This window comes from Protopterus annectens, chromosome 7.part0 (genome assembly GCF_019279795.1).
Source record: "Protopterus annectens isolate FY-2018-M chromosome 7.part0, PAN1.0, whole genome shotgun sequence".
NCBI lineage: Eukaryota > Metazoa > Chordata > Ceratodontiformes > Protopteridae > Protopterus > Protopterus annectens.
This window is the reverse complement of record NC_056739.1, coordinates 1,962,383,284-1,962,397,416: the sequence shown is the minus strand read 5'-3', so window position 1 is coordinate 1,962,397,416 and position 14,133 is coordinate 1,962,383,284. Positions and strand designations below refer to the sequence as shown.

At 43.0% G+C, this 14,133-nt stretch overlaps 1 protein-coding gene across 1 annotated transcript in view; it reads left to right on the top strand.

Annotated features, from left to right (window-relative positions):
• The window catches only part of IGF1R (insulin like growth factor 1 receptor), a 1,987,642-nt gene that overhangs the window by 1,298,080 nt on the left and 675,429 nt on the right, over window positions 1–14,133 (top strand). The window contains exons 6-7 of the mRNA XM_044078384.1: window positions 4,023–4,237; window positions 11,685–11,811. Of these exons, the coding sequence (XP_043934319.1) occupies window positions 4,023–4,237; window positions 11,685–11,811 (342 nt within the window). The remainder of the gene's footprint in view (window positions 1–4,022; window positions 4,238–11,684; window positions 11,812–14,133) is intronic.

The window sequence follows — 14,133 nt, the reverse complement described above, 5'->3', positions numbered from 1 at the left end:
CTAAATTACATACTAGAAAAATTAACATTGCCTCCTTTTGAACCAGCTGCCTCAACAGATTTGCAATATTTGTCCTGGAAAACAGCCTTCCTTCTGGCCATCATTTCAGCTCGTAGGGTTTCTGAACTACAGGCCCTCATGGCGGTGCAGCCCTTCCTCATTTTCCATCAGGATAGGGTTTCCCTTCATACCAACCCTTCATTTATGCCAAAAGTGGTATCCGGGGTAGCCTTAAATCAAGCCATACACCTACCTACCTTTTATCCCAATCCTCAAAACAAAGGGGAAAGGCTGCTACACTCTTTAGACATTCATAGGCAGCTACGTTATTATTTGGACAGAACAAAGTCCTTCAGGAAATCAGAACAACTTTTTGTGTCCTATGCTCTAGGGGCTCAAGGGAAACCAGTTACAAAACAGACTATTTCCAAGTGGATTGGCCACTGCATACGGTTTTGTTATTCCTATCATGGGAAATCTGTTCCTACAGGTATCAGATCACACTCCACCAGGGCCACAGCTACCTCTACAGCCTTCCTCAGAGGAGTTCCTACCAAAGACATCTTGGAGGCAGCCACTTGGAGTTCTGTACATACCTTCACAAAACACTACCACCTGCCTTTATATTCCAGAACAAGAGCAGGCTTTGCCACTGCTGTTTTGCAGGGCATTCTGGCTCAACCCAGTTCCTCCTAGTACCTACCACCCTATGCATAACTTTGGGATTCTACCCATCTGTGATTACTGCAGCTGTATGCACAATGAACATAGTACAGTTTTGTACCTACCATAAATGTAGATGTTCGAGTGCTAATACAGCTGCAGTACAGGTTTCCCTCCCTCCTTCCCCACTTGGTAAAGGCATGGGGCCTAACAACCTCTTCATACTACCTGACTGGGTTATCCTGCTATGTTTTATTTGCTTGCTTCCACTAATTTTGGATTATTTTGCATTGCTTGTATATGTATATAAGCATTATTTATGTATTGCCTTCCTTCTGGGGGCACCTGACATCTGGGGCAAGAAAGACTGAAGAACATGGCGTCGGCTGTGTCTTATATACTCTGGCCTCACTGACGTCAGAAGAGTAAGCGACGACCACCGACGCCGGACCAAGACTTTGGAATTCGGCCGACCGAGGGACCGCCTGACGGCAGAAAACCCATCTGTGATTACTGCAGCTGTATTAGCACTCGAACATCTACATTTATGGTAGGTACAAAACTGTACTTTTCTTATGCTTCAAGTTCCCAAGGTAAAGCCATTTCAAAACAGACCATTTCAAAATGGATTGCTCATGGAATCAGATTTTGTTATTCACACCATGGAAAGCAAATCCCAGGGAGTATAAGGACTCACTCTTCCAGAGCTGCTGCCACTTCAGCTGCTTTCCTCAGGGGAGTTCCTACCAAAGACATTTTGGAAGCTGCAACTTGGAGTTCAGTGTATACTTTTTCTAAGCACTACAATCTACCTCTCTACTCTAAGTCTAGGGCAGGCTTTGCTTCTGCAGTCTTGCAGGGCCTTTTAGCCGCCTCCTCTACTTTATGACCACCTCCCTTTTATTCTGCTTTGGGATTCAACCCTACAGTCATGACTGCAACAGTGAAACACGATGAACATAGTACAGTTGTTTACACTTACCATAAATGTAGATGTTCGAGTGTCTTCACTGTTGCAGTCTGGGTTACCCACCCTCCTGTCCCCTCTTATTTTTTCTTTTGTGTGGTTCCCTTCTTCACCCTTCTTCTGAGGTGTATTTGCAAAGGGTATGGGATCTTACTCATTTTGGAATATCGGGGGCAAGAAAAACTGGAGAACATGGCGTCGGCTGTCAGCTTTGTACTCCTGGCGCTCTGACGTCAGGGAGCATGGCTGAGCAGCCGACGCCGGACCCAGACTTTGGGATTCTGGCCGACCGAGGACTGCCTGCCGGCAGGTGAGAACCCTACAGTCATGACTGCAACAGTGAAGACACTCGAACATCTACATTTATGGTAAGTGTACACAACTGTACTTTCCTCTTGGCCAGTAGCTCTGAGTGTTGCACGTTGGCACTTAAGACCTTTGTTTGGCCTTTTACAATGCTCGTCTGTCCCTCACCGTAAAACAGTTTTTCCTCCCAAAGGAGGTTTCAGGTGCTTTTCCTGAATTATTCCATCCTTCCCCAATTTTTCATGGTGGTGGTAAAAATTGGGGTGAAGGGGTGGGTGGGGGGGTGCGTTCTGATCCTGAATGTGCAGATGCAGGTCTGTATTACTTAAGGAAAATGTATGTGTTTTGTGACAATTGACAGTTGTTTATCTCTCTCACACTGGAGAGGGAAGAGTTTTATGCTGCCAAACAGAAGTGGATTGGAACTAGTCATCATTCCACTGATCTCCACTGGCAGGTGCTGCTGTTGTAGCCTATACCAACAGAAGATTGTCTTCCGTGCTTGCTTCAAGAGTGACTCAGTTGCAGATATATGTGCTGCAGCCACTTGGTCCTCTCTGCATACTTTCACCAAGCATTATCATCTTCACTAGTACACAAGGAATTGGGCTTCTTTTTGGAAGTCTTTTCTCCAGCTGTGTGCTACGTCAGCTGTGAGTTTGTGCAGTCTTGCAGGTCCTTCATCACTGGTGATGCTGCTTGTATTTCTGTCCTATCAATGGGAGCCCTAAACATTGGGTTTAACAGAGATTCTTCTTGTATTATTGAATTAGTTGATCTGTAGTAAGTTCTTAATAGTAGATGCAGCAAGTAAATTCTTATTGTATCATTTGATCTATAAGAAGTCCTTTTTTTGATGTCTCAGGATTACCATCTCTAGTGGTTGTATACTCCTTTCACCAGCAGCTGTTTTAGGAAGTTTACTCTGTCAGGCAAATGCATACTCTTGTATAATTTAGTTATTCAGTGTCAAATCTAACTTTATCATTACTTGATTTTAGGAGGATACTTTATATTGGCCAGCAGTCAAACTGTATACATTGACGATGAATTCACTTACTTGGCAAAGGTATTACATCATGGTATGTGTTAGCCAGGCACAGTGGCACAGCGAGTGGTATCATCACCTCATAACAAGAGGTTCTCTGCATCAGTTCTCAGCTTGGGTGCCTTCTGTGCAGAATTTGCATGTCCTCCCTGTGTACTTGTGAGCTTGGGTGCTTCAGTTTCCTCCCATGTTTTAAAGACATGCAGTAGGTGGATTGGACACACTAAATTCGCCATAGGTGTGTGGTATGGAATAACAGCCATGGCAGGGCTAGCCACCTGGCATTGTGAAGCTTGGCCCTGGATGATTGTCACTGTTGAAGTGACACCCTGACCACATGTGCAAAAATGGGAAAAATGTTGTGGATGGATGTGTTGGCCAGGCACATGGATGACCCTGAACTCAAGATTTTGCTGAAAAATTACAATGGCGACATGATATCCACCCAAAGACCAATTAAGGAAGGACTTCTGATCAACCAGCTGATGGTATAGATTTATTTTAATTTGTTAACTGGGATAAAATGTTGATCCAGATGGACCATTTTCAGGTTCAGGCTGGCATAAAAAGCAAGTAACATAAGGAGTACAATAAAGAATGGTATGTGTGTGCATATGTATGTATATATATATATATATATATATATATATATACATATATATATGTATGTGTATAGATATATATATGTATGTGTATAGATGTGTGTGTGCATATATATATATATATATATATATATATATGTATATATATATATATATATATATGTGTGTGTGTGTGTGTTTGTGTAAGTGTATATTTTTTTCACTTGTGGTTTAGAATATTGTGAATGTGTGTTACTTCAAGTCACTGTAGTTAAATACAAGGCAATAAATGTAGTGGTTAGGTCTATTAAATTCTTAGAGAAGAATGGTATTTGAACAAATTTGTATAACATTTTCAGGAAAATATTTGAAATTTGTAAATGAACAGTTTCATTCAGCCATTTCCATAAAATGTTAAACAACATTTACAGAATATGAACATTTTGCTTTCTTTTAGAAACTATTCCTTCTATGTACTGGATAACCAGAATCTGCAACAGCTCTGGGACTGGAACCACCACAATCTTACTATCCGATCAGGCAAACTTTATTTCCATTTCAACCCAAAACTGTGCCTGTCAGAAATCTATCACATGGAAGAAGTAACTGGGACCAAGGGGCGACAGCAGAAAGGAGATATCAACCCCAGGAACAATGGTGAAAGAGCCTCTTGTAAGGAAATTAATTGACTCAATGCTTTTTTCTATATGACTTTGTTAGTTTGCTATCTACTGAAGCCTGTGTCATAAGTCAGAAAAGAATGCTTCTGAATTGCTTTCTTTATAGTTTGATGGAAGGTGTCTTCTAAAGTATTGTATTTTAAGTGTTTAATCTTTTATGCTCTTTTTAGCCATATTAATTTTTTTAACACGTTTTTTGGTGTGTGTGTGTGTGTGTGTGTGTGTGTGTGTGTGTGTGTGTGTGTGTGTGTGTGTGTGTGTGTGTGTGTGTGTGTGTGTGTCCATAACAGGAAGAGCTTGAATCATCATAATAAGTTTACCTAAAGTAGCACAGGGTGTATGTTGTAAAGGGAAGGGATAAAACCCTGACGGTGACCCAGCTGAACATGGCTCTTGCATTAGAAGAGGTGGGTGGAGACTAGTGGAAATGAGCCCATCTATGCCATCTCACCAGACCTGGTGAGGGAAGAGAGAGGTGCTGCCAGTTTGCCACTGTGTAAGTGGAGACTTGCATGACACTGAAACAGCCAGGACAGGGGATGCAAGCTTATTGTTACCAAGTTTTTTATGATAGATTTCATTAGTGCATGTTTGGTGGCTTGCAAATGCATGGGGTAGGCATGGTACACTCACTGTGATGTTGGTCCTCATGTCAGCCATCTGGAGGAGGGGTAAAGACTCCTTTGCAATGTCCTTTCTGTGTGTGCTAATGGTTGCTTCCTAAAGAGATCTCTTTGACAGGCCAGGGCAAGAGGCCTCGGTGTGGGCTGACAGGGAGAAGAAAACTGTTTATAATGACCATCCCCTGTGGGTCTTTTGGGCTGCTAGTCTGTATGGTCTGAACTGCAAGAAGGCTGACAGTCACAGCACAAACAGCATTCATGCTTCTTCCATTTGGCTTTCACACTTGTCACTAGCCATATGTCAGTTTGTTGGTAGCTACTTGGCATGCAGTCAAGGACACTATTGTAGAGCCTAGCCCAATTTTCAGTGCCCCAAAGCACTGTCTGGTTAAATAACTTACTCAAGGTCTCACACTAAGCAAGTGAAGGAAGAAGGAATCAAACCCTGTACCACAGGAAGCAGCTCATTAACCACTTACAGCCTCAATTATGTGCACTAACTGCCACTTACTAGTGTCACTGATAAGGAACAAAGTGGTGAGACTCATAGGGGGATTGACATTCAGCAGGTGGGGAGAGAAAAAAGCTCACAAAAAAAGTTTATTTACAAATACGAGTATTCTGTCAGATTCAGATACCAAGTGCCATTGTTTCTGAAAGTTTTATGTTCTTTCCACTGGGAAATAATGTAGCAAATTTCAAAGTAATCAGTATCTAAGGTGGGCAGCTGTTAATTTCCTCATCCCATTTCCCTAGCTTTACAGAAAAAATTTGTATAGCTTCTGCAGGTTTGGGGCCTGTATACACCCATTCAGTGCAGGTCGTATCACTTGCCAGCCTAGGAAGCTACACCCAGTCACCTTTGCTCTTGGTTTCTTTTTTTGCTTCTTACATATTTCAGATCTCAATCAAATATTTTGTATTGGAAAGTTCCAGCTTTAAATGCCTAAACTGCACGTATTCGAGTGCTCCTGTGCTTGTGAGATAACTAAACCGTAAACTACACCAACACTGTGTGTACTGCATATGGAAGTGGATGATGTGGAGAACTGCCAGAGCTTCACCTTAGCTGGAGGTTCTAGAAGCAGGAAGCCTGTGTCACCTGTCAGTGAAGATGGTGGTTGTGGAAAATGGCCAGAAGGAGAAGTAGCTGGCAGGTGTTTCATGTGATCTTGGTTAGAGTCTAATAAGAAAATGGTGAAGAGCCAGAGGGCAATGTCTCCACTCAAAAAGGGTGCTCACAGAGCAGCCTGCAGCTCCCTACCCTGCCATTAAATCACCCACAGTTGCTGAAAATGTGAGCTTCCATCTGTCTTTATCTTAGAGTGAGAGGATTAGGAAATGCTTTTCTGCCAGCAGTTTTGGAGGGGGGGGGGGGGGTCACTGGTATCATTGTCAATTCTTGTTAGCTGGAGCATCCAGAAATTGACTGTGCCCATTCTACTCACTTCAAATAAGCTCTCAAATCTCCCACCAAAAGTTAGGTAGCCCACCTTAGGCTTAGCGAGTCTGCTTCTCTCACCTCTGCCCTCAAGTCAAGGAAGGCTCATTAGTAAGAATACTAGAGATGCCTGAAGGTCTTTTGTTGCAGATGGGCCTGTGGGGGATTTCCAATGCATCACGTATGCATACTCTGACTTTTCATGGTATCTCTTTTGTGGATGTGGGAGCTTATTGTTATGAGTTGCTATCCAAACTATGTCCAAGGTAGACCTACCATGACTCATTATAGATACAACTCTGGGCACCAAAACTTTGTCACTTGACACCCAATTCCCATTTGGTATTTGTTCATCATGTCACACATTGTATAAGCTCAGGCTCCCCATCAGAACTAGAGGTTCGAGATTGCTTTCCAGTCTCTGTCTGTCCCAGCATTAGAATTCTGAAGGTACATAGGTCTGTGCTTCTGAAACAGAGAAGAATAGTGAGACTTTCTGCCCTCTCTGTAGGGTATCTGCACCTGACTTAGCCCTTCCTTTGGAGAAACATTTGGACTTATGAGATCCTCTGTGGATTAGCCTGTAACTCCTCTTCCTTCTGCCTACAAAGGGGTAGAGTCAGTATGTGGAGATGAAAACTGTGTCTTAGGTTACTTTTCACATGGACCCTGTCCATTTATGTGACCTGAAACATTCTGATTCGTCTAGGTCTGGTCCTAAGTGTGTAGATATACTGTACAAACCTGTGGAAGAATTGATTGACATCTTGCCATTGCATCTTTTGGCTGATAGTTGTATATTCTCTTTGGTCTGGTGTAAGTCATGGAGATCGCAGGACCTATCATTATTCTTACCAGGTAGGTAGTCCAAAGCTCTTGGAAAAAGGGGCATGAGAGTTTCTGTCTCTCCCAGTTTGGACTTTGAATTATCTGCCTTAGTTTTCCCATCCCTTCTTTTGGGATCAGGTTGTAAAAAACCTGGGAGGTCTTTGTGATTCTGAGGTTAAGGAGTCTCTGGCATGATTGCTTGTTCAGATAATTTTCATGTAGTTTGCTGTAATATGCACTTTGCTGAAAGGTGTGGCTCAGGTTGTCCTTTAAAGACAAAGTGAGACAGACTTTTCTGGATGCCCACTTTTTCAGTAGTAGACCTGGATGAAGAAATCCAAATGGGAAAACAAGATTTGACCACTGTGACGGTGTCTCTGTGATGTCCTCCTTGCTTATACCCCCTCTTCAAGACCTACCCTGTACACAAGGAAGAAGAAACAGAAACTCTTTTTAGGTTGTGGAGTGCTCCAAAGTAGTGTTACCTGCTGTGCCTGCAAAACCACCAAGGGAAGCAGTTCTTCAAAGGTCTACGTGAGGTCAGTGAGGCACGTTTCCCGAGTTTGTCATTGGTTGGAGTCCCATTATCAGGGACAGATGGGTTTTAAATATGGTTTCATGTGATTGCATTTTAAAGCTGCTGAGAGCACCTCCTTTGAAAAGAGCTTTACCAAAGAGTAGGTTGTTTCCACGTGTATCCTAGAACAGGCACAGATTTTCTTCTTCTAAAGAGCGTCTTCCAGTGAAGTTTTCTTTGTTTTGCTATGTATAGGCTTCTTTTTCATTGTGGAATGTTGCTTTTCTGTCTTTCATTTTTGCCCATAGTTTCTACAGGTGTGAGCTGATCATTTTGTCAGAGCCTCGCAGAAAGAACTTCCGTTCATTGCATTGTTCACTGTTACAGTCCTGTTCTGCGGGACATCCTACCACCAGGTGGCATGAAGTTTGATCTGAATTTTAGAACTGTACCTTCCTTATTGGCTTTGGCTGACTCTCTCCCACTCGTACGCAAGGACATTGTCAATATAAGAGGGATGTTGTCCAACACCATCATAGGGTTCATAGGTGTGTACTAGGCTAACGGCCCTGGAGCCTATATAAGCATAGCCCAAGAAGATCCTCTGGCATCATGCCGCCCAAAATTAGTTCCCAGTGCCCCTGTCAAGCAAGGCCACTGAAGTGATCCCTGGGGTGAACTTCCTGTTGCCTATCCACTCAAGATTTGTCTTAGAGGGCCAGTGAAGTGCTCGGCTTGACGTGACTGGGAAGTTTGTTCCAGAGTATGGGAAGTCTCTGGGTTAGGAACCTGTCCCTCCAGCATGTTCTGTTTATTGTGGTAATGAGGTTTAGGTCCCTGGAGCGTGTGGCATGGAGAGATTGGGATTTCTTTAGGTGTAGCATATCTAGCAGCTCTGGGTCAGACATGGCTTTGTAGGTCAAGCAGAGATCGCCTCTAAGTAGGCGATAAGAGACAGAGTATAGCTGGACTTTTTTGTTTGTCAATATAGGACATGTGTCTTAAGGCCTAAGATCCTCTTAGTGAGGTATTTTTGTGGCCTTTCCAGTTGTTGTAGGTGGCTAGTGATGTACATACCAAAATGGGGCATTGTATTCTGTAATGGATCCAATGAGGGATGAGTAGAGAGGGATTATGACCTCTTTCTTCCTGGATAAGAAACCTTTTGTAATGAGGTGTGCTACATAGAAGGACTTTCTGACTACAGTGGCAATGTGGTTATCAAAGGAGAGGTTGCTGTCAACCTGTGTCCCCAGGTCCCTTATCACACCTTCGGTGTTTAGTGGACTACCGCCTATGTGGTAGTTCATGGGCACCAAATTTTTCACAAAGGGAATGACTTTGCACTTTTTGGCATTGAGCTTAAGACCATGGTTCTGGCACCAGTCATTGGTGTCAGTGAGGCCTTGTTGTAGAATGTCTACATCAGTTGGAGAATCAGTAATGGCTCCCAGTTTGCAATCATCTGTGAACTTGGTCAGCCAGAGTCCCTTTGTGTTGGCTTGAACTTCAGAGGAGTAAATGGCAAACAGGAGAGGACCAAGGACCTGATCCCTGTGGGACACCACTTGTAACTGGTTGATAGTTAGATTTGAAGTCTGCTACCTTCACAGTCTGGGTTCTGTCAGTGAGCAAGTTGGCAACCCATCTTATGACATAGGAGTTTATGCCTAGTTTAGTGAGTCTGTCTGATTCCTTAGTGAGGGATGGTGTCGAAGGCCTTGGCAAGATCTAGGTAGGCTGTGTGAACTACCTTGCCCTCATCCACAGCTCTGGTGACAGACTCGAAGAAGTCTATCAGGTTGAGCAGGCATGATCTACCTTTCACAAACCCTTATATATCAAACTCGTCAGACTAATGGGGCAGTAGTTCCCAGGGTCTGTAGTCGCTCCCCCTTTGTGGAGTTGGATGACCATAGCAGTGTACCATTTGGTAGGAACAAAGCCTGAAATGAGGCTGTGATTGAACAGGGTACTCAGGTGTGGTGCCAGTTCACTTTGTAATTCATGTAGAACACAGCCAGGGATGTTGTCAGGTCCCATGGAAGCTGTATTCTTGGCTTTGGACAGTGCGCTTTTTACTTGTGTAGCTGTGATAATAGGGACTTGGCATTCCTCAGGTGTTGTGATGGGCCCTTTAGGGGGTGAAAGGGGGGCAAAGTTCGCACTGAACCTGTCGGCCAATATGTTGGCAATATCCATTAGTTCTGCATATGTGAAGCCATTGTGCTGTAACTCGGAGCAGATCTGGGTCTTGCCATGTAGATTCTTGACATAGCTATAGAATGCATTGTGGTTGTCTTTAGAATCTGCAGCAATTTTGTTTTTGTTGCTAGCTTTACAAAAAGAAGCCTATAGATTTTGTTGCCACAGCATTAGTGCACTTGCATGAACCATAAGCACTCCGTCTGTCATTTGACTACCTTCCAGAGGACAGACAAGTATCCTGCAGGATAATTTATTTTTCCCCTTTTGTAGACATTTTTACAGAATTTTCTGATGTCTGGTAATGATCCTGAGTTGGATGTAGTTAAGAGATGCATCTGTGTTAATTATTGGGAAGCAAGTCCCACATAAAGATTTCCATGCCCAGTGCTTATTTGCATGGCTAGGAGTACAGTGTGTGGACACTTGTTTGCATAACTAAATAAATGTTATCATAGTGAAAGGTATGACCTTGGGCTCCTATTTGGTTATTTCCCTGTGCAACTTCATTTAGCTTTATCAGGTTGGTAGCCGCACCATTAGTAGGCATGTCATGCAGCATTTTTTTTTTTTGTATGTGCAGTGCATGCTATATAGGGGAGACGGAAGGGGGTAGCATTTTACATAGTGTGTGTTACCAAGCATGAGGAACCCCCACCCCTTTGCCTTAGGGGGTACTGTTTAGTAAATACAGTGAATACTTTAAGTAGTGAGGTACTGAAAAAACGCAAGAAGGAAGAGTCTTTTTTTTTCTGATTTTGTCCTCACCTTTTCTAAGTACTCCGCTCCACAGGGCATAGGAAAAGATGTTCATTTTGTAATACAAAAGGGTTTTGAAAGAAGTCCTTTTTGGGCCTGTGCTTTGGGCTAGACTGTTCAAGTGGGTGAAAATGGCATCCACTGGTAAAGCGAAGGGGTCTACGGCTCAGAATTTCACTTGTAATCATTTCAGCCCCCACAGAAATCATCTCTTTTTATAGTAAAAAAGCAGACATCTGCTCATATTTGTTTTAAATTCAACCCAGTAAAAATGTACTTCTCCGAACTAATATTCTCTTGACAAGTGGTATACATACTTATCTCTTTTTATTCTGGAAAAGTAGACATCTACTCTATTTTTTTTTCTTATCCTGCCATTTGTTGTGTTGTATTTTCTTTTAATTTGTTTTATCAGTTAATTTGTAAGGCCAAGTATTGTATACAGACCCAGTGGTAAAGGTGTTTTAAAATGAGTATTAAAACACAGAAGGTCCTATTAGTTCACTCCCACATCTGGTATTGACGTTGCTTATCTCACACCTTAATTTCCCATGTATTTGGATCCATGTAGCCTGTTACAGAGTGGCAAGGTAGTAAAAGATACTGTGTGCTAATTAGTAGTATGCTGTCTCGCTTTTAAGTTCAGCTTAAGTGTTTTTACTAGTTCAGATTAGTAATTCTGGTAGTATAGTAATTGTATCCTGAACTAATGCATGGGTGATAGCATGTTTTCTTTTTAATTTGAAGTGTTTTTTTTTTTTTTACAGTTACAGAAGAAAAATTCAGAACAGAATTATCTTGACACTTAATACAGTGACACTGGTTTCAAGTGCCTGGATAACTGCGTATCTGCAGACAATGATTTAATTAGGATTGATTGGTTGTTATGCATACCAGTCATGATGTATTTCACTTTTTGTGTAAAACTAAATGGTAGTTTTAATTAGATTGCTAGCATTCATAAGTACATCCCTAGAATTAGGCTTGCAAGTTGCTTAGCACTCCTTATGCTTACAGCATCTTTTACATTAACATGTGTTGTTGACTGTTGTGTTTGCTGTTGTAGGTCAGAGCCACATCTTGAAATTTACATACAACAGCACCATGAAGAACCGGATAAAACTGACCTGGGAGCAGTATCGCCCCAAAGATTACAGGGACCTCATCAGCTTCACCGTTTACTACAAAGAAGTGTGAGTATTGAAGAAGAGTGTATATATGTACATACATATATATATATATATATATATATATATATAGAGAGAGAGAGAGAGAGAGAGAGGAGTTAGAAATGAAAAGTTTTCTGTTTGTTTTTTTTTTTTTGTTTTTTTTAGGATTCTGGGTATATTTAACTTGTGGGCTCAGGCAATGTTTATATTGAAAGTTTTGTATGTAAATATTAAAAAAGGAACTTTCTTAACCATGTAAACTGCAAAATGCAAGCAAGCTTTGCAGAGCCAAGCATAGATGCATTACCTTTGATCTGATGTCATTTTCATTTGTTCCTCACCTGTGGGTTCGGATCCAAACCTAGGATGTAACTCAGCCACTTTTTTTTATAGCTTAGGATCTGACTCTCAAGCTGTTAGCTTTAGAATCTGACTCTCGAGCTCTTCCATTACCTACAATGCCCCTGTCTTCCAATTTACCTCAGATCTCGTTCGCTCCGCTCTTAGAAAGCTGCGATTTTTTTTCTCTCATAGCTCCTTGTGGGTCTTGTATGATTTAAATCAAACTTTAATTTCTAGCTCTTATTTGTAGCCTATCACCCTTCCTTACTGGGTTATGGCTGATAAACCTGACAACCCTGTTGTGTTCAAAAAATGTACTTCCTGTGGGCACAAGATTCCTCAGTCCTGATGCCCACAAGGGAGTGTGTTTACCGTCTAGGGCCCAGTTGTTTGGATATCTCTTGTGAGATTTCTTTGAAATTCAATACTCATGCTCTATGGAACACCAAAACAAGTTGATTCTTAAGAGTCTTCTTCCTCAGCCTGCTTCTGTTGCTGGTCCTTCTTGAGAATCAGGGGTGCAAACCCCTACAAGAAAACCTAAGGAGCCCAGAGAGCACAGAAAGCACTCCCCTGCCTGCTCTCCACAAAAAAGGGTTACGTTTGAGCCACCAGCTAAGACTTTGAAACTGCTGGATCTGAGGCCTTTGTATCTGACACAAACTGTCACCTCCTCACTGCCGAGCTCCTAGCCCTTCCCTGGAGAGGTACTATCTCCTACTATGAGGTCTCCCTTTCTTCATGAAACCCCGAAGAAGTCCTCGAGACCTCTGTCTGTGTCATCCTCTGTCAAATCTTCCTGGAGCTTTTATGAGCAAAGATGGACAGGATGATGAGGAGATTCATCAGGATGCAGATACAGATGGGAGGTTTGCCTGCACTGTCCCCAATTGGATCTGTGAGCCATCCTACCTTTGTGCCTTTGAGTTCTCCTCCGATCCAACTTCCCATTTTGGAGCCCTCAGGTCTGGAGGTTTCCAGAGTTGACACTTCAGACCCGATGGCCCTTCTTTCTCGGCTCTGACAACGTCTCTGAGCCAAAGTGTTAGCATTGGATCAAAGAGAATGGCCTTGACTCCAAAGTTTTCAGAGCTATCGCCTTCCCTCTGAGCCTTGATGCATGACAGCTGTGCTCTGACTTCCCCTTCGGGGCAAGGGATCTGTGAGGGTTTGGAGTTGTCTGCTCCTAGAGCCTTGGTTCAGAAGACATTGTTTTTGGCCTCTCTGGGTCCTTCTGCATTTGAAGTGGTGGAGAGGGCATTCTCCTAGACGAGAATTACTTTGACTCTACCTCCTTCAAATCCTACTCCTGTTCTGATTTCTGTGCTTGAGACTGCTCATTCTCCACTTCAGGGACAGCCAGACCCTAAGAGCCACCAAACAGCTCCCACTGCGCAGCTCCCCATTTCTTCTGATACCTCCCCGGAACATCCCACCGAGGAGGTTCCTTGGAAGAGACTGTACAAAAGGAGGCACCCGGATTCCCCTCAGGAATCACTGACACAAGACACTGACTTTGAAGGGGAAGGGGTCCCCAAGATTTCCACCTGGATTATGTCTACTTTGGAAACATCCTTGAAGTCCTGCATCAAAGAGATGGTTGGTCTACCCAAAGCCCTTCCTCAGAGGAGGCGGTATTTTTGGAGGCCTTTGGGTCTTGGACCATCTACATCTTGGGTATCTCCCCCTGCAGATGACCTTATCGACCTTGTCTACCACAGGGCAAAAAGGAGCCGGACACTGTGAAGCCCATTCCAAAGAGAGCTGATAAGACCTTTAGTTCCCCGTCCAGTCGATAGAACTGGACTAAAGGTTCCCTAGTAGATGCCATGGTTGTTACAGCAGCCTCTAAACGGGAGCTGGCTGAACAGAGCTCCTCTGTCTATCCCCCTAACAGGGAGTCTAGGGCTTTGGACAGATTTGGGAAGTGGGGGTACGTTTCAACGACCTTCGCAGTGTGATCACTGAATTACCTGGCACACTTCACCAGTACAGAGGGACTTA